General features: G+C 42.4%; 1 protein-coding gene across 2 annotated transcripts in view; it reads left to right on the top strand.

Moving 5' to 3' along the window:
- The window catches only part of slc45a3 (solute carrier family 45 member 3), a 36762-nt gene that overhangs the window by 888 nt on the left and 15484 nt on the right, over window positions 1-20390 (top strand). Inside the window, exons 1-2 of one of the 2 annotated variants that reach the window (XM_046036610.1) lie at window positions 103-126; window positions 17905-18267. In XM_046036610.1, the coding sequence (XP_045892566.1) occupies window positions 18120-18267 (148 nt within the window). In that variant the 5' untranslated portion in view covers window positions 103-126; window positions 17905-18119. Of the gene's footprint in view, window positions 1-102; window positions 127-17904; window positions 18268-20390 lie in introns of those variants that run through there. The other variant, XM_046036611.1, reaches the window with a different exon arrangement.

Genomic DNA, 20390 nt, shown 5'->3' with positions numbered 1-20390 from the left:
TATTTTATTGGACGGAAAGCTTAAGAATAATACATTCTTCGTTGATAGCCGACAAGAGCTCCGAGTTTGGAGGTGTAGCCGAACTCTTACTGGAACAGAGAGGTATTGCTCAACAGCACTTCAGAAGTAAGCTAGTTGAGGACTGCTCTTACACAATTTGTAGTCCCTAGTCTTCTTGTCGGGAATTTTAACTTCCTTGTAACACTGATTAGTTAATGACAAGTTGGCCGATCTCCTTTTTGATGTAGGCCTAGGCTAATCACTGGAAACAGGTTCCAGAAAAATGTATTCATCACCCACTGTTTATGACAGTAGAGTAACAGGCACATTTTAAAATCTTGCATTAATCCCAGCCAGAAATAGTCTCTACAAATTGTGGCCTATAAGTCTTTGAGTTTATTATTGATACCTAATTTTTGTGAAAAAAATGGAAACAATCCATAATTAGATTGGGATATTTTACATGCTTACAGTTAAAATATGAAATTAAAAAGGCTACACTGCATTGCTTTTGTTAATTTTTTTTTCACCCTGTTGTGGACAAGTGTTTACATATTTGTACCATGAATCCATTTGCTTACTTTTGTCTCTTTCTAAAGCCTCTTTCTGATTTTAAATATTTTTTTTATCTAGACCATTCAATGTCAGGAATGTAAACTATATTTTATACTAAGTAAGTAAACACATCCTCTAGTAAGCTGCAGTTAAGAGTTTCCTTGCTATTTATTTATTTATTTATTTTTTTCATGTAGTCTACTAGAACTTTAAATATTCAAAAAGCACATTAAGAAGGACGAGGATCAAAAGGTTAAACAGTTCTAACCAATGACAGGGGGACTTTTATTGTCACCAGGTCCGTGACTCCGCCATGACACAAAGACCTCTTCCCCCTCTCCATGGACCCCTCAAGTGTGTTATTCATTCTACCCTGGAAAATAGACTCTTCTCTTAAACCCTGTTGGCTCCTGCAGCTCCTCTCTTCTCTTGGCAGTATTTAGTTTGCTCATAATGAACCTGAGATTAACTTTTTACTGTTTTAAAAATATACAAAATCTAATAGTATCCCCTGCTGGCGTGTGTAAAACTAGCTTCCGTGTGAGAATCCTGGGGGGCTGTACTGTGTTAACACCATCCAAAAGTATGACTACTGATGATCAGAGACTAGCAGTCGTTACGATCAGACTAGCAAAGCTAGGCAGCCACATTCTTAGCACTTTTAGTACTCTCTATGTGTTGCCCCAGGAGGGGTTTTGCTCTGCTCTTTGCAGAGCTCATCTGCTACACAGTGATAGAAATGCTGCTTCTCCAAGGATGCTGTGGCTAGACCAGCTGGCTGTTCTCAAACTGCTTTCTGACAGTCTAATATACCCCCAAGCCAAGCGCAGGATAATCACCCACCGTCGAGGACACCAAGCTACTTAGGCAGACTGCCGGCTTTGCAGTTTTAATCAGTCGTAGGCTGTTTATCTCCCGCTCAGAGTGCTCTCTGTGCTTTCCATGTGTACCTGCGTTCTCAATGAATTAAACTTGGCTTCCCGCATATGTTTTTTGAAGACAGGTGGTGGATTATGTGGTCGGTGTGATTTTCAGCTACCTCTTCCTAATGGGGATGGCCTGAAGAGCTCTTACTGGAAGCGTTTTTTGGGGGGGGCGCGTTCTTTCTCTTTTAAGCTCTGTGTCCTCTTCAAAGCATTGTGGGCTACTGTCGCTCTGGTATCATGTCTATCCATGAACAGTCACAGGTATGTGACCTGTACAATGGTTGTCTCTCACGTCTGACTGAGGAGTGCAGGAGACCCTCACTTCAGTGAGAAAGTGCTGTTTTGTGGCTCTCATGACAATTCTGTTTCTTTACATTGCTTTCAGATTTCAACTTTCATGTCCTATGTTTAGTTAGCTTGGTGGCAGATATGTTGTGGTGCTTTCATGGCCTAAACTGTGTTTTGCTATAGTTTTTGTTGTGTATGTCACAGGAGATTTATTCTAGTTGCTGCGCTGCCACAAAGTAATATGTACTTTTTTGATTTTCTGTCTGCAGGAAATTAGATGAAACCTTGTCTGCATTTAGGTTGGGCCAATTGCCTTGGGGGTTCATGTAATTTGAGCCGTCTGCTTGATATTGACAGAATCCATGCTGGCTGCCTCTAATTCCTTTTGTCTCCGCGTGACGTCCGATTTAGCAGGAGCTCATTCCTCCGATCTGCGTGGTGTATTTTGTTGTTATCTTTAGGTAAATATTCAAACCACTTGGGCCTTGTACATGTACTGCTGAACTGAATGTGTTCCTCAAGGGCTAATCATTGTAAAAACAGTGAGCTCATTTGTTTTAACAGGAGAGGGGAGAGAAATGGTAATGGTAAAAGAGAGTTTATGGGGGAAAAGTGTTAGATTCTTTTTTGTTCTATATGTTTTCCCTGGAGGATAACGACCACCAATCAAAAGCAACACAACACCTGCTACGAGACTGGGAAAATCTTGCAGGTGCTTGAATGCACATTATTAGACCACCATGACTCAGTAACAGTGCGGGAAAGAGCTGAATATTAAGCAACCTGGCTGGCTCCTGGATCTCTCGTTGACAGCAAGCAGAGGAGCGAAAACGTCTTTCCCAGCTCTCTGCAGGCTGCAGGGTCAAAGTCCAAACTGTTTCCCTGTAATAGTGCTCCACAGCCAGCTGGGCCAGAGAGAAAACTGCCCCTAATGGGCCAAAGCTAAAAGAAAAGGGGACAGCTACCCTATCACTGAGGAATGTCACCTCTGTGACATTATCGTTCAGCTTTTTTTTATTGTTTCTGACTAGTGCTCGACCGATTTGGGTTTTTCAAATGCCGATAATGATATTTAGAGAGCAGGGCAGCTGATGGCCTATATATAATGCTGATATCAAAACAAAGAAAAGTTGTGGATAATTCCATTATTCTATGAATATTACAACGCAGAGTACATGGTTATCTTATAATGTGTAAGATAGTTTTACAATGAAGTTTTATTAATTAATGAAATACATTGGGTTATGCTGTAGATTTCAGGACTGGTGTTTAAGGGAGAGCGGGGTATGGTTTGTCAGAGGTGACGTCATCCAACTGCGTTATTCTCTACAGTATAACGATATATATTTAACACTAGCCAGAAATGGTTTTAGAATAGACCTGCTGTTATCTCAAAATGACAGACATTGGCCTGATTAATCGGCCCATTTATCCATCTCAGAGTCAAAGATGACAATAAAATCCATTGGTTTGTTGCATGTGCAATATGGTACTCTTTAGCCAATGCAATGTTTGTGGAACAATGTAGAACAGATTATTCAGTCTCTCTCTGATATCACTGCTACCTTCTCACAGTTGTTGCTGGGAATTTTACAGCCACTTTTTACATTATGAAGAGGAAGAATTTGATTCAAGAGAGATATGACTGAAACATAAGTTAAGTAATTTGTTCCACTTTGAGTTCATTCAGCATCTGTGAAATATCTATCATGTGTTGTGTTTTTATTATTATTTTTTATTAAATATTGAACAGCATACTTAACAGCCCTCTCTCCTTGTGGCATCATAAGTTAAACTCACACATTCAAGTCATCTGGCAGTATGATGTGCATGGCTGAGCTTCTGTCCGTATCAGAGTCCTCATGGGAACACTGCTGGGATCGCGGCAAAATTTAATTGGTGCGAGAGGGTGAAGGCATATTCAATTCAGGTGTCTAGGTCTGTGTTCTTTTTAATATCTGGTCTTATTAAAGATGTCTTTTCTTCACTATGGCATGAAATCTCTGTGCTGAAGTGTGTGTGGGTGGGTTGGCACTGGTTCAGTTCTCTAGTGGTTTGCTTGGCCAACTGCTTTTTTCTCTAATCCTAATTTGCTGCCTTGAGTGTTTCCCATTCAATCTTTAATGCACTGTAACACAATGGGTGAAATATGCCAACTGCGCAGCACTTTCTAAAAACAGAACCATTTAGTAAATTGTGGGAACCTAAAAGTGGCTTTCATTTGGTATGACTGTCTGCTGCTGTTTCTTTCTCTTGTCATTGTGAAACACAAGAATAAATGATGGAAAGACACCATACGGATCACTGCAACTTTCAGAATCAGTATCCAAAACTGTGCAATTTTGGTTTTGAAAATATGATTGTGTTTTCAGACAGAAAGCAAACCAAATGTTTAGTTTTATGTAGTCTCATGTTTTTCACAACAAATAGCCTCTGACAGATCTCACACCAAGGGCCTGTACTGCGAAACAAGTTAAACATACCGAGGATCTCTTTTCATTACGTGGCGTTCACTAACCCTAACAATGGCGCACAAGCTAGCAGTCACATGACGCTGGTTTATCAACTCAGTAAATTAAACTCAGGTTTTCCCAATCCCACCATGAGCGTGTTCACATAAAGTGGCAATGTTTACAGTAGATAACCAATCGCAAACAATGACAAGCTTACTGGCAGCAGACATATTACAAATGAAGAGCAAACTATATTTAATATATAATTATAATTAGACAAATACAAAGAACTTAACCACATAACTGCTGCTGCCACATGCAGAGAAGACAGAAAATCACAAACTGTGTGAATGCGTAAGTTAACAGGTTTATAATATCACGAGCAGACCTGACTACAGATATATTCTTAAGACGTATATGACTATTTTATCAATCTCTGTTGTAGGATGACATCACCCACAGCATACATAAAAGTAGCCTATAAAACAGTCTGCGGGATCTTCTGTGGATGGTGATGTCATTGTCCAAGAGAACTGATTGGTCAGTAGGCGATGCTTTTATAGTGTTGATCATTTATCTCGAACAGAACCTGCCTCCGAGCAGGTTAGCTGCGTAGCATAAATTCCCATGGCGATGTACGTACAGTAAGAAGTGAACCATCTTTGTAGAACTGAAAAGCCAGGGTTAAACCTGAAGATACATTGCTAACCTCAAATCCTGCGTCGTTGTACAAGCCCCAGGGACTCCAGCTCTTGCTGTTACTTTTGCTCCAGTCTATCTCCTAATTCCTCTCATCTCCGTACACTGATACATTTTTCACTTAAGTCTTTGCATTGATTTTACATGCAATTGCGTCACCTCTCAAATTCACCTCACGCTTGGTCTGAATACATCACAAGAGTGTGTGAATTACCTCAAATGATGACAAGATGTTTAAAATGGAAAAATTTGAGTGTGGAGTTGGAAAGAAGTGAGCTTATCAGACCTCTGTAGCCAGCTCCTTATCTCTGCTTGAGGCGAGCGGCTCGAGGCCTGACTCGCTGACCGAACTATCAGTGGTCAAGTTGCGTTGTGGGTAATGTAGGTGGCAGGTTTTGACAAGGAAGAAGGATCTTGTTCTGCTGCATCAATTAAAACCTTTTTTTTTGTCAGTGTAGGGGTGTGTTGCTAAATCTTTAAGTGTATCTATAATTCCTTTAGTCAAGGTGTGGTACTGACCTAAGATCCATGTATTTAGAATGAATACATGTTATCTTCATCGGGACCTTTTCTCTGGTTCCTGGAAATGTTGTTGAATGGAAGCCTTGATCCTCCCATATCAGTGCTTTTGACAAACCAAGTTTGTCATTGCTAATATGTCAGCACTCACTTCCTTTTTGGTGAGATAAAACAACAGACCCAAGAGTGTGAGTCTATTTAGGTTGTTTCACTCTCACACCCCCTCTGCTAGCCTTATTCAATTGACTGACTTTACTTAGTTCCGCCCACATTGTTCAAGTGTAGAGGGGACTGCCTGGCATTGAAGGCAAAACAGCCTCAGGTCCATCTCTCACGAAAAGGCGGGGCACAGACGGCAAATGTAATTCCCCACAAATGGGAAGCACTACTTTAAGAGTTTCACGTGGCTGCTAAACCATAGTTGAAGTCCAGATGAGACAAGTACCGGCCCTGGAGCAGGGATAACGCAGGCGTGTCCTTAGACATTTTCCCGTGGTAATAAGGACTTGGCCAGATGTTTGAAATGCATATTAACACTCTCTGCAAATCAGAGACGCCCTCAGGGAGTGTGCAAAGTGGCAGACCTAGAAAGAGCAAATCTGGTATGGCATTTACTGTGCCAAATTATGAACGACCCTGCCACCTCCTGATAATTTCTTACTGAAGACCGGCAACCACCAAGCCAAGGGGACAGTGAAAGGTTTCCAACTTGATTTAGCCCTCTTTGAAGCTTGGCTCTGTGAATGGGGAAAACAGCATATTATGAGACACCACAGTGTTCTCTTTCATGTAGCAAGCTGAAAGGGATGCGACTGAGTGTTTGAGGGAGTCCTTTGATATGTGAGATGCTCTATGCCTTGTGAAAGGATCAAGCATATGATTTTGAGTCAATATGTGTGTGTGTGTGTGTGTGCTTTAATGCCTGCTCCTGCCAGTTGAGGTTTTTGTCAGTAATGTTGCGCACAGGAGGCTAAGGGGATCAGCCACGATGGGTGCCTACAGCTCTCACGTGTGGAAAGGCGGTGGCTTCTACTTCCATCTAATGGAATTTTAGTTGACAGTAAACAGTGTCCTGTTTGGCAACTTTTGGGTGGTTTGATAGATTCCCGTCCAAGGATCAGAGGACATAAATAAAATCAAGGAAGGACCGATTTGTTATCATTACATTGTTCTTTTGGTGGCAGGCTTTTTGTCTCTTAGAGCTGATGATTGACATTTCTTTTTTTTTCCCCAGACGGCCTTGAGTATCCTTCCGCCTTTTACTCTGCATTTATGGGTTGGGCACACAAAGATAGTAATGTTGTAAAATGCTTCCTATTGTATAATTGTGTTATGCTGGTGTTTTTATGTTTCTGAAAGAAAGGCTACATTAAATATGATTTACAGGCGCCCCATGACTATGAGCAAGATGTTTCTGAAAAATGATTTAAATGTTGTGTGAGGTTGTCATGAGTACGGTGTGGGGTAGGGTGGGGTATCTTTGTATACTACTAGTTAGAGAGGGGGAGAGAGAGGATTTTGCCCTTCTCTTCCTCTTCTATCTTTACCATCTGGTTTGTGTAGCATTTGACTGAGGCGTTAATCATTGTGCCTCTGGGCCACTCCTGCTCTGACAACAGCTGGAAAAGGGAGATGGACCTGTCCTTATGTCTGTCAATCCTCTGTGTACTGCTGTATTAACTGTATCCATGCAGCTGGAAGGTTCATGACCTTGGTGTTCTAGTTTCTTGAAAAACTGGAAGGGCCTCCCTGGCACTATTTCCTCCATACGTAATATCTGTCAGGCCTTAACTTCCTGCAAGTCACCCACTACTATTTTTTTTTTATTCTTTTTCCCCCAAGTATTTTTAAGTTTGCTCACTTGTCTTTATTTTCAGAAATCACTGTTGTATAGGCTTGCCACATCCCCAGGTCCGCATGGGTCCCCCAGTGCTGCATCGGACTGTTTGCACTTGATGTGCAAGAAAAGCAAACTGGATGCTTGTTTTGGTGTATTGTATGTATTCACTGTACGCCGTGTCCTTGGTTCTGTTCTCATTAAACCCTCGCACACACCATTTCAACCAAATAAAAAACAAAATAAAGGTGCTCCAGTGAGATGGAAGAAGTGTGGAACTGGGTAATGCGTCTGTAGGGAATGATGGACAAGGTCTTCTTCCTTGCAGCCAAGAACGCGGTGTAAATTAGACCTGGTTACGTGGCCTTATTGTTCTTAAATATAGCTACTGATGGCTAAACAATGTATTGTTACCACATCAAAATTGCTGTGTGTGTGCAATGCTCACATTGCAAAGAATGCCATTTAATTAGGCAAATTAAGCCCTTGCTGCAAAGACGCAGTCTAGTCTGTTTTGATAAATAACGCAGTGTCCTGCAGCTGTTGGTACAACGCAACATTACAAATTGCTATATATATACTGAGGAAGTGTAACGGTGAAACTGAGCGATACAAATTATATGCGCACACACACACACACACACACACACTATTGTATCTTACAGCTGTAAGAACTGTCCTCATCCAATTTATAGAATGTGAGTTCCTCCTGGAGACAGAGACAATCAACACAGAAGTAATGGGTTGTGTTCCTCAATGGACCTGAACTCCATGAATGGTTTTCTGTTTGTTCCCATGCATGGTCCTATAAGGACACCTCTTTTCTCAGCAGCTTAACACATGTCCTATAGCGAGTTTCCTTTCAGGAAGAGATCCTACCAGTGAGCAAGTAATGCTTGCTTTTGTCTTTTTTTTTTTTTTTTGGTGGGGGCACACTTGAAAGCAGTGCTCTTTCAGTTGTCGTTTCTGATGTTGCATGTCCAGCTTTTAGTCTAGTTAATGGATCTAGATGGAAGTAATGCAAAATGATTACCTCTGTGATTCTTCATGCAGAATATGTCCAAATATCATTTAAAACTCACTGGGGAAAAGAGAAATATTTAGCTTTTTTGTATAATTTATTTATTTGCCTGATGGTTTTATTTGGTTCAAGTCTGGTGGTTCTTCATCTCAATCCCGAGTATAAATCACCTGTAGCAGACTTGTTATGATAAAAGTAGAAGAAGAAACTTACATTTATTCATTGTCGATTGTAACATAGTTTGACAAATTATACATCAGAGGTGGAATTGTGTTTTTGGCACCTCTGGGTGCATCTAAGATATTTTTAAAAATCCAATATTTACAGAGTGTGTGATGATATTAGAATGGTGTGAACAGTGGAAACTAAATTCTTGGGGAAATCCCTGCATTTCTGGCTTACACATGTCAGATTTTTATTAAGGAGTGCGTTAGTCCTGAAATTTGGTACGTAGGGAAAAACCCTACAAACTTGCTTTGAGTTCATCTTTTCTTCTCAAGAGCAGGAACAAACGTGTGCAAAGCAGTCTTCGGCAAAGTAAGATTGATGGTAAAGGGGATGTAACAACATGCGCACCTCTTGGTGCAGCTTTATGGATCGATTCATAATTGAATTTTCATTATTTATGATACTGTGGCAGCTGTGACAGTTCTGTGGCAGTGTGCAACAGATGACCCTGTGAAAGTAAAACACTGATGGGATTCTTAAGCCTTAGGGGACTATATAGAAGAGTCGTGGACCATCTATGTTATGTCCTGGTATAGATAACTCCTGGAGAATGTTAACTGTCTGATGCTCTTAGATGGTCATCGGAGCAGTACTAATCCTGATGGGGCTACATGTTAAAAGCTCTTAAGTATGTATAGAAGCTCTGTGTTTAAGCATCAGCATCACGTATTTGCTTAAAGGTTAATTTGCTGCGGAAGCCCACAATGAGTGATTGATCCTTTCCATCCCATCCTTTGTGCTATGTATAATGTGGGTGACATTTAGGCTTTATTGGGTCCCTGCTGCTATGCCAAGTGCAAGTGGCCCTTGAGTTCTATTTCTGACACACTGTTTTGGTTTCTTTGGTTTATCAAAGCAGAGAGCAGTGTGTCGTAGCTTATTATGGGCATGCTTGGTTTGGCTGGCAGTGGAGAAGCCGGGTTTGTGGAAAAGGCTACCATGGAATTAAAACCTGTGCTCGTGCATCTTTAGACAAGTGTACGTACACACACACACACACACACACACACACACACACACACACACACACACACACACACACACACACACACACACACACACACACACCCCATGTAAACAACAGAAACATCATTGCAGGACATCATAAAGACTGAAAACGTGCAAAATTGTGGTGCAGTATCATTTTATTTAGTAACAGAGCCATTTGTTGAAAGAGCTTTCAGCTGGCTGGGGAAAGTGTCTGGTATTTGTGAACTTGGGGGTTTTGGCTGGAGCGTCTGTTTTTCACAGGATACCTCATTATTCTTACTTCCATATAGTTCTCCTGAACTGACACAATGAAAACCTTTTAGTTTGGCATTTTCCGTTCCTAGTTAATCATTAGGCTACTAGGAGGGTGTGTGTTCAAGACATGCATATTTGTACTTGGGTTGGGTAATTGTACACCAATGAGATAATGCACCTTATTATCTAGGGAAGGGCGTTGGTAGTTTTGTGTATGTTTTGTTACGTTCCAAATTTAGCTTTAACAAAACATTCACGATGGGTGAGACATATTTGCTAAGTCAGGACATTGAGGCCCGGCCTTTCTCCAAAACAGGATTTTCAGAATTCTCTTAATTCCAGGCGAGCCCCTCCTGTTGCAGAGAGGAAGTGCTGCCAGCAACCATTCCCTGCACTCTGTCTTTATATTGATCTGGCTCTCTGCTCCAGAAGTGGAGATTCCGTAGCCAGCCGTAGTCTAATGACATTACTCAACACCCCGCCACTAACCACCCTCCCCATTTTAGATCTCCCTGCGCTCCACTTTTTTCTTCCTCTCACTGTTATCTAATTAAAAGCTTTTCTATAGAGGGTTGGTCTTGGCCTCCAGGCATGGGGTACAGACATGGCAGCCAGCCGGGGGTGGATTCAGTCTGTGTGGGTGTGGGTGTGCGTGGACAATTGTAGATGTATGTCTGCGCGTGTGTGCATGTACTTGTCTACTCAAACAGGCTTATTGCTGGCGGAGCTGGTGAACCAGCAAAAGGGTTAAAGCAGTCCATGGACAAGCGGTCATGCAGAAGTATGAGCTTAACTAAGACTGGCCCGCAAGAAGGGAGGTAATGAGAGAAGGTGGGAGGGCTGCCCCTGTCCTGATAGGCAGCTGAACATGATACTGGGTCAGGGGGGTATAATACAGAACTTTGAGGGAGTGGTTAGAGATAGTGAGGGAGAAGGGATGGGGGAGTGGCCTCAGTGTGGTTAGATGATATCAATTCATTCTTTGTCTCCTTAACTGCCTGTTGTGCTCCTATTATACGACACAGGTGAGTGAGTGTGTGTGTGTGTGTGTGTGTGTGTCTACTATATATTTAAGGTCAAGGTTTTACTGTTGGTCTGAATTTTATCTTTTAGACAGTATCTTGAGGGTCATTCTTTGAAACCGATGCAGACAGACAGTGACAGGATTCCTCAAGTGCTTTGGGATTTTCCCAATTCCCACCTTACAGGCTGAGGCACAGAAGAGAGGGAGGGAGGGATAATAATGGGGGAGGGTGGGGGTGCAAGGGAGGTGGGCTATATAAGAGAGGAGGGAACAGGGGACACAAAAAGAAGCAGGATAAAAAAAGATGCAGACTCTTATACTCAGCATCGAGTTGAAGCAGGTGGTCAAAAGAGTCAGTGCAGATATGCTGTGCAAGTGAGTGGAGTGGGTTGATTGGATAAAGAGTGTGAGCAGACTTTAAAATAGATTAGATGCTCAATTTCCAGCAATGTGAGTGTGTAGGACCTTTTGAGCTTCACTTCTTTGACAGGTGAGTGCAAATTTTGCCAAATAACTCTACTCCTTTTGTGGCTCACCATGTTATTTTGCTGTTATCACACTTTCTCTTACACTGTCTTACCTCCGATGTGTGAAAAGCCAGATGGGCAAATAGTTAATGTGCAGGAGAGAATCAACAGAATTAAATGCATTTCTTTGTGATGGCAAAGACACATGCTTGTAGTCATGCATTTGGGATTTTTAGATGCTGTTACTCAGCCAGGCATGGTGAATTGCCTCTGAATTTGATAAGCTCATTGTAGCGTATGAAACGAAACTGCACCTCTGCTGTATTGTGAATGCCAATGGTAGGGAAAGGTCTTAACCGTTTTATCATTTTTACAAGAATGTTTGTTTTTATTAAAATGATTAAAATTAATTGAAAAACAAGCTCAAACTGTCTAATTTAAAACACAACATGAAGTGTGATAACATGGCTCATTAATAAGTTGACTTTAATTTAAATTTTATGTTTTAAATTAGGTTGAGCGATTCATAAACATCTGCTGAGAGCAACTGAGCATTGCTTTCTGATGTGTCATGAGTTGGTTTGATTATAAAAAGGAACACAAATTGGCAGAGTGACAATTAAATCACATGAAACACAGCTGTGTTACTGACAAATTGATCATAAAATGTACCCCCCACCTCTTATGTATGTTACAACATCGTGTTGATCAGAAAATACCATCAATTACAAATACATCAATTAACTGGTTGTTGTGATTAAACCCAATTTAAAAACTGCTCTTTTAACTAAATGTAAACACACCTGATCGTGGTTGAATGAGCACTCGTTAGCGTTTGCATTCCCTCTTATTAGTCCTTTCACTTTGGCACTATAGTTTTTCAGTGACTAGAAAGTCACAGCCCATGGGGAGATACGTTATCAGCCACATTTGACTCACAAGAGGCTACGCGGCTAAACTCCGCTGCACTCCATTGTTGTGCTATTTGCATGGGCCTGTATGATAACAGTCACCTCCCTGAGCCGGAGCTGGCCGTGGCCCTCCCTCGGACACACACACACACCCGCACCCCCTGATCCCACAACAGTGCAACTCAACCTAGCTGGCATTCCTCTCATGTTCACCTGATAAGTGTGTGTGTGTGTGTGTGTGTGTGTGTGTGTGTGTATTAGTCTTTCTTTGTGGATCCTCCGTAGTCTCTCGGAGATAAGCAATGATACTTTTCATCACTCACTTTAAGTCCATTGGTGTAGAGATGCTGTTTTGGGGTATACCTGTGTTCTGAACGAATTACTGAACTTGAATGATGCTTTGATCAGAGTTTTTTTTTTTTTTACCCTAGAACCACAAATTACACGCTCTTACAAAAATAATTCTTGAAGACACTGATAGCATTGCTCTCTCAGGAGCCATGAACTATTAGTTTCTTGTCATCTTTTTGGTCTTTTAAACTTGGGGGACTTATTCTGAGTCATCGTCCTAATTAGGTGCAGAGATGGAAAGAGCACTTCACATTTTGGCACTGCAAAGAGTGTCATTAGACCCTCCAGAAATAAGACAAGGTCGCCTTTCCTGCTCCATTATAAGTATGTCTTTTAAGTATGTCCTTCCATCATATCTTCTCTCAGAAGCACTACTTTAAAATAACTGCCAACAGGTTGACTTTTCATTTTAAATAGGCAGCACACACAGTACAGGAGGAGGATATTAGCAGCAGACAGCTTTGAAATGTTAGGTTGGTCACATGCTTTGCGGTGAAAGACGGGGTCAGGGGTCAGAGTGGCGGATGTGTGCTTAAGATTACAGGCTGGGGGTTAGGGTCAGCATGGTCAGGACTGTCTTTCAAGTGGGCAGAGGCCGAACACAAATCAAACACAACACGTTTTATTGAAGCAGGTTAAACAAGTTCAATGTTGTTATCCAGTTGTCAGTAACAGAAGGAAACTGTGTGTTTGGGAAGAATGGTGCCAGAGGTTAGATGGTGTCCTCATCTGAATGACATGGAACGATGTAGAACACCTGGCGGAGATGGAGGGACTGAAAGAAAGGGAAGAAGGGTAAAATGTCCAAAAGTGTTCCTGATGGAAACTGCATGTGCAAAAAACTGCAAAGAGGTTAAACTGTCTCAAAAGGTGTAATTGTGTGTTTGAGTGCAAAGCCAATTTTAGAGGCCGCATTGTTATAAACAAAGTCAGTGTGACACAATTAGATGCAAATTTGCCTGGGGTGATAAGTTTTAAACTTCATACAAAAATTCACAAACAGAGATGAGAAGAAAAAAGAGAAACTGGAGGAAAATAATAGTTCTGGAGTAAACTGTTGAGTTTAGTCAGAGGCTGAGCTGAACAAACGCATACCACAGGCACACTCCCACGCACAAGGTCGGTGCGTCTGTTGCTAGCTACCGTACAGTTGGTACATTGGCTCTTTGGGGGCAAACAGTCCAGTGGTCAAATCTGCGTGAATGACGTGAGGCGAATACTCTCGTCGCCTTCTGTCTGCTGTCTGAACACACCATAAAACTTGAAAGCAGAATTATCGTGTACCATGGGGGTAGATGAGCTAAGAGCTGAAGAACTGAAAGCAGGTGAACCATCGGCTGATTAGTAAGAGGTGAAATCGTCTGAAATGTCAGTTGATGTCTAAACTGTTATTTAATCGTGTAAGATTTGAATGCATTTGAATCGTGAATTATAAAGGCAAATTTTAGGTGGGGAGAGGGACTGAAAAGGGTAATAATAGTGGAGATATGTAAATGAATCTCAGTAGAAGATGTACTACACAGTTTGAGTCAGTGCACAGGTCTGTGTCTTAAGGGTTGTGTTGTTCCTCTGTTGACATCAGATAAAAACCCTGGCCTTTATCTCTGAGGACGTGTTGAGGATTGTCTAAAAGGAACCTGTCTGGGGCCCTCTGAGCATGACCTCATTCAGTAATGCCCAGCTCCTCTCTACACTGTTAGGAAATGCTGAGGTAATAATATTATAGCAGCAATGTAAGCAGTGCAGTGTTCATTAGAGGGTTGTTCCATCTTAACTTGCTTGTGTTAATTCAGAGAGCAGAGACGGAGAGCCACACAGGAAGGTTTGCAGGAAGTAAGGCACGGAAGCAGTCAGCATAAAAGCTTGTCCTGCTGTCCCTCTGTGCTGCTGGGTCAGGTCCATTAACGTGCAGGAACTCAAAGGGAGGAAGGCCACAGTGCTGCAGCCATTCAGCCTGAGCCAAACACAAAACCAGACCCTGCTGCTGAGGTTTCTGCAGCCACGGCCTCGGCTGTGCTTGTGGCGCTGATGTCATCTCGGAGCAATTCCTTCCCCTCTTCTCTTCCAAACCCTGCTGTCTGCTGGGAGACCCCACACCCCTGCCCACCCAACTCCACACACACACAGAGTTTTTATCTACCTTCTATATGAACACTGCGTTAATGAAAGACTTTGAAATGGACTTGATACCTCACTATATCACATTACTCTCCCTAGCACAATGTATACAAAGCCCGTTTTGTATTGTAAGAATACCGCTCAGAGTCATTAGGACTGATTTTCTTTTTTTTTTGAGGGGGGGCTGAGGCTGAATAGGGCTTGGTAATGGAGCAGTGGGAGAGCTGCCCCCCATCCCCAGACCCTCCAACACCACCCCTCCTCTCAGCCAGCCTGGCTCAGATTGTGGTGTTTAAACACATAAGGTGACGATGAGAGCTGTTTGTCTAACAGTGTGTGCGTGCGTTTGTGTCTCCAAGGCTATGGAAAGATGATGAAGGGCATGACTGGAATACAGAGGTGTCATTAAGCGAGTGGTTGAATGACTGTGTGTTTCTCTCTTCTGTCCCTAAAATGCCAACTTGAGAGGTCTGTCCTACTTTGTTCCAATGCAACAAACATTGCATGTGCCAAACAATCCATCTAAAACACCAATAAGATAACATGTATATTAGATTGTACATGGAATAATGGAATTATACATGATTTCTCTTTCTTTATTTCTGCCTCTCTGCTCTCTAAATATCGGCCATTGAAAAACCCATATCGGTCGACCACTAGACTGGACTGATAAATGCTCATCTACACTACTTACTCCCTGCCACCGTCTTTCAGTCCCTCCCTCCCGCCTGTCCTAACTCTGACTTGCCACCGCCACTCGGGTCAAGACTTAAGCAACCATTCAATTTACAAAACCCTGGAATCTGACTTGAATTTGGGCAGGCGTCCAGACAAGCCGCCGCTGCTTGGGTGGACAAATCAAATTTCTCTATTCTTGCCGCTGGGGACCCTTCTGTTTTCTGTGTGAACGTCTGACAGAGAGTCATCTGGGACTGCAATAGAAAGCATTCACACTGAGAGGCAGAACCATAAAGGCATAACCAGTCGTGGGCAGATATGTCAAAAGGGTTCTCTCAGAATGCAGGTCAGAGACGAAGCTGACCTCAGGGGTTGAGGAAGGATAAGGACGAAATGCAGAGGAGAGGGAGGGGCAATGTACATATACACACCCACACAGAATATGTTGGTGGGGGGTTGTAGTGGCCAGACAGGCCTCAGGGGCAAAGGCTGGTCCCCTGATGGGTGCCTTTCAGTGTCCCCAGGCTGGGTGGGAATGAGATCTGACGGGTGTGAAATGGTCCCCTCTCTCTCTCTCTCTCAGTGACCCAGGCTCCTGCTCGGTCCAGCCCGCTAACACTGTCGCTTTGTCCTTCAGATTCTCAAAGAGCCTGTCTATCAAAGGACTCATAATAACTGAACTGAGAATGCATGAATGCTGTAGGAACTCTGATGGCATCACTGATGACATTCACCCTAACATTTTTGATTACAACGATGTGAAAGGCACAAGAGGTTTTAGATGGGCATTGTAAGTCTAGGATGCCTGATTTGTACTACTTGTGTGCAACAAGGACATTTAAGGACATGAAACTTCACAGTTGACAACCGAAAATACTTGTTTTAACTCCCCAAGCCGCTCATGTAAACTGTGTGCCATCTATTTTGTCTCTGTATCAGCTTGTTTAGTACATTATGCCCAACAAAAGAGATTTTCTTTAACCCCTTGGAATACTGTATAATTCTGATTGGATGATTTACTGAGCTGAGCACATTTGATTACCCAAGTCTTGTTGCAGACGATGACATCCATTTTGTTTGCTAAAACGGAGCAGATGGGCGGCATTGGCAGAGAAATGTCACACCAAATGCAAATATAGCACCTTGTTGTTTCTGTGTTTGCGGCTGTTCTGACTGTTCTTGCTCTTTCCCTCTGCTTTAAAGGAACGCGCACCTCATTGGTGGATGATGACGATAATGATAAATTGGTTTTTACTTTTTCCTCGCTAGTAAGCAGAGAGATCTGTACACGAATGCACACAGATTGGAGGTAGTCTGATATATTGAAGACATGTTGCAATCAGTTTCTCCTTGCCTTTAATGTCTTTTAAATTTGTCAGAAAAGGGGTTGTTCTTTTTTGTCTCAGTCAAATACTAAAGACTATAACCACTTCCAAAATGCAGGACTGGCTTGAGAGTGAACAGAGAAGACATAGTATTTTGACAATAAGGCATGTGATGGAGAATGTCGGCTATTGTCACTGGGAAAAATTATCGTTTGAGGTGTGGTTGACTTGTCTGTCAGTGTAGGATAGTATGCAGAAATAACAACAAGGAGGCAGTTCTTGGGGTTTGCCGTGGTGTTGTATTCATCTTGAAGCACAAAGCTTAACCTCTGACTTAAACACACCACCTTTAACTTTTCTGTATCTGGCACGACAAAGCTTTTTGTTTTTAAACCATGCTGTGTTATATCATCTCTCTCACGTGTAACTTTAACTCCTGCCTCAAAGTCTGTTAGTGACATGTCTTTTCAGGTGCTAAAGACCGTCTCATGCACGCTCGGCTGAACAATGGTAGTAATCTGCATTTCTGGAAGGAGGACTTGCGTGTGTGACTAAAACTGCAATCAGAGCTTAATAACACAGATAATGACAGAGTCATCTAAGGAAAGGGTGGATTTTAGATCCTCACACTAATACTAGAGTTATTATGGAGAAGGGAAGGGGGGGGAGGTGGAGTGGGGGGGCTGAGGTGGATAAGGAGGGAGATGGGAAACTTCAACTTAGATTCCTTTTTGAAAGGTTGATGCTTGTTTTGAGACTTAAAAGGCGAGCAAGGGGAGAGAGAATTCTCTTGGGAAGTGGTTTGGTGTGTTTGCCACGTCGCTCCAGCTGACTCATCTCCTCAGTCCGCCTTTTGTTGCTCCTGCTGTCCTGAAGCTGACGTGAGGAGCTCAGAGAATACATCAATATCACATCCTTTGCTGTTTCCATATATATCTATGTATTGACAAAATATGTTGGAATCTACGTTTGTTGGATTTTGTTGTGGGAAAGCTGTCACGCTGATATTCCCCATGCAACCTGAGGCCACTGACATCCAAAGGTAGCAACCTGGGAATGATCTGTCTAACGTGGCGTGCCCTAGCCCTTACTGACATTTTCTAACAGTCTGAAATTGCAGCAAATTATATACTTTTAGACTTGCAGAGACTGTGTGAAAGCTGTGTGTCATACAGAGGCGTTTCTTTCATTTTGCTGTTCAAAAGCTGGCTAAAACTCCTTTTCTCAGTGTTCTCCTTTCCTCTTCCTGTGCTCTTCAGATCCAGAATGCTGAGAAAAGGATGAATCCTTCAGATCATCTGAGACATCCACGTGTCTTTGCTGCTGTCCTTCCCCGACAACCCTCTCGTCCCACTGGGGCACCATCTTCCTCCCCACACTCCCCCCCTTGCCCCTGCCCGCGTGCCTCCCCCCTCCTCTGCCCCCAGTAGTGTCCATCCCAAAGGGGAGGAAAGGCGAGCCAGCCCCCGTAAATATGCCCGGATGGAGGTCTCAGTGGCGTCTCGTCCTGCTGAACTCCCTGACCTGTGGCCTGGAGATCTGTGTGGCAGCTGGAATCACATACGTGCCCCCGCTGCTGCTGGAGGCTGGAGTGGAGGAGCGCTACATGACCATGGTGCTAGGTAAGGACTTGGTAAAGACTGAAATTGGTGAATGTGGTTAACCGGCCACTTTGTGTGTGTATGCAAAGCACGTTTTGCTTCTGCCGTTCTCTCACACACATGCACATTGTCTTATGACGAGAGTCTCGTCATGTCTCCCTCTCTGTCCCTTTCTGACAAGGATTTCATTAAACATGAAAGGCACTTGCACAAACACTCAAGGATAGATTGCTGAACAGCTAGGATTAAACTATCCCCTCTTTGGCTTGTTTACTGACCACATGAGTGATTGTTTCTTGTCCGAATGTTTCAAACGATAGATTTTTTTTATAGCCCTTGAGTGCCATTTATTCACTTTGGAATACTTTGTGTATTGTCATAGGGCTGAAAAGAAATTAGATTTAATTTTAATCAATCTGAATGCTCTGCTTGCTGTGGTTACATTAAAGCCATAACACAAATGGAAAACAATTTCATTAGCTGCTATTGACGTCATGGGAAGTATTGTAAATCACAATAGGCTGTACCCTCCAAGGAATGTCAGGTTTTGTAAATTAGTTTGACACATAAAGACGTGACCTTGTTCACTGGTAGCCAAGTTTGTGTGGTGGTGGTGGGCGTTGCACAGAGGCGTGACTAGGCCTCGGGGCTCCTATTTTCTTTCCCATTCAGGTCATAAAGACATAATTGAGGCCGTTACACAAATCAGTGGCCAAATCACCTGTTGTTTATGTGTTGTTGAGGTGGTAATCAGGCGCTAATTTAAAGGCAGCAGGAGGGAAAACCGCCTGAGGAAGAGCCACGATCTCCAGACAGACTGACACATGGTGTTGCTTATTGCAGTTCACATGGCTCATTGTAAAACAAGGAGAAACTATTATTTCACTAAATGCTTTTCTATTAGTTAAGATCATAAAATTATTGTTGTGATCTTGGTAAATGAAGCACTTTTGTAGGGATGTTTCAGGTGTATTTGTTTTTTATGGGACCGATACATACGCATAATCACTGAATAGAATATTGCCACATAGGCCTACTGTATAATATTTACAGCTAAGCTAAATCCTAGTTCCTTTTGGCCTAGCATGTATACATGCCTACTAATATTTCTATTGTCCTGTATCACAGCTTTCCCATGGTTTTCTATAGTATTTTATGTAGTCTCATATTATTTTTGTATAGGATTTGTTGGAAAAATGAGTGTCTGTCTGTAACTGGCAGAAGATGGATTCAGACAGCCAAATACTGAAATTCAAAATCAGTTTTCTATATAGCAGCACTCTGTAACCTTGTTGTTAAATAACATCACTCCTTGGTAAAAAAGTGCAGGAAGTTAAAATGACGAGCCTCTAAATCTGTCTTCCTCTGACATTACACTTAAGATAAAGGAACAATCAGCTAGAAAATACAAAACCTTGTTTATGCCGGCTGAAAGTCTTTCTAACATGTGGACAGTCCAGCTGCAGTGTAAACAGTGATTCGACTGCAGAACAAAAGTTTAAAAGAAATGTATGTGTTCAAATCCAGAATGCTCGTCTTCTGTTTTGTCCTTAGGGAAATGGTTTAAACCGAGAGGTGACAGACATTTCCCCCAGCATAATCTCACAGTCGCTTAACTTCAAAGTTTAAAACAGCTGGAGTGTCAGACAGCTGCTGAACCAAAGAAACAGGATTATTACCAGAAGGAGACCTACTATACTGCCTTTCCAGTCCTATATTGTAGTTCTGTGACTCCTGTATGGCAGCTTTGCATGATTCAAAAAAATACAAGGGAACACTTAAACAACACAATGTAACTCCAAGTCAATCACACTCCTGTGAAATCAAACTGTCCACTTAGGAAGCAACACTGACTGACAATCAATTTCACATGCTGTTGTGCAAATGGAATAGACAACAGGTGGAAATTATAGGCAATTAGCAAGACACCCCCAATAGAGGAGTGGTTCTGCAGGTGGTGACCACAGACCACTTCTCAGTTCCTATGCTTCCTGGCTGATGTTTTGGTCACTTTTGAATGCTGGCGGTGCTTTCACTCTAGTGGTAGCATGAGACGGAGCCTACAACCCACACAAGTGGCTCAGGTAGTGCAGCTCATCCAGGACGGCACATCAATGCGAGCTGTGGCAAGAAGGTTTACTGTG

This window comes from Micropterus dolomieu, linkage group LG22 (genome assembly GCF_021292245.1).
Source record: "Micropterus dolomieu isolate WLL.071019.BEF.003 ecotype Adirondacks linkage group LG22, ASM2129224v1, whole genome shotgun sequence".
Classification (NCBI taxonomy): Eukaryota; Metazoa; Chordata; class Actinopteri; order Centrarchiformes; family Centrarchidae; genus Micropterus; species Micropterus dolomieu.
The sequence above is the reverse complement of the archived record's forward strand: the minus strand, read 5'-3'. Positions and strand labels throughout refer to the sequence as shown.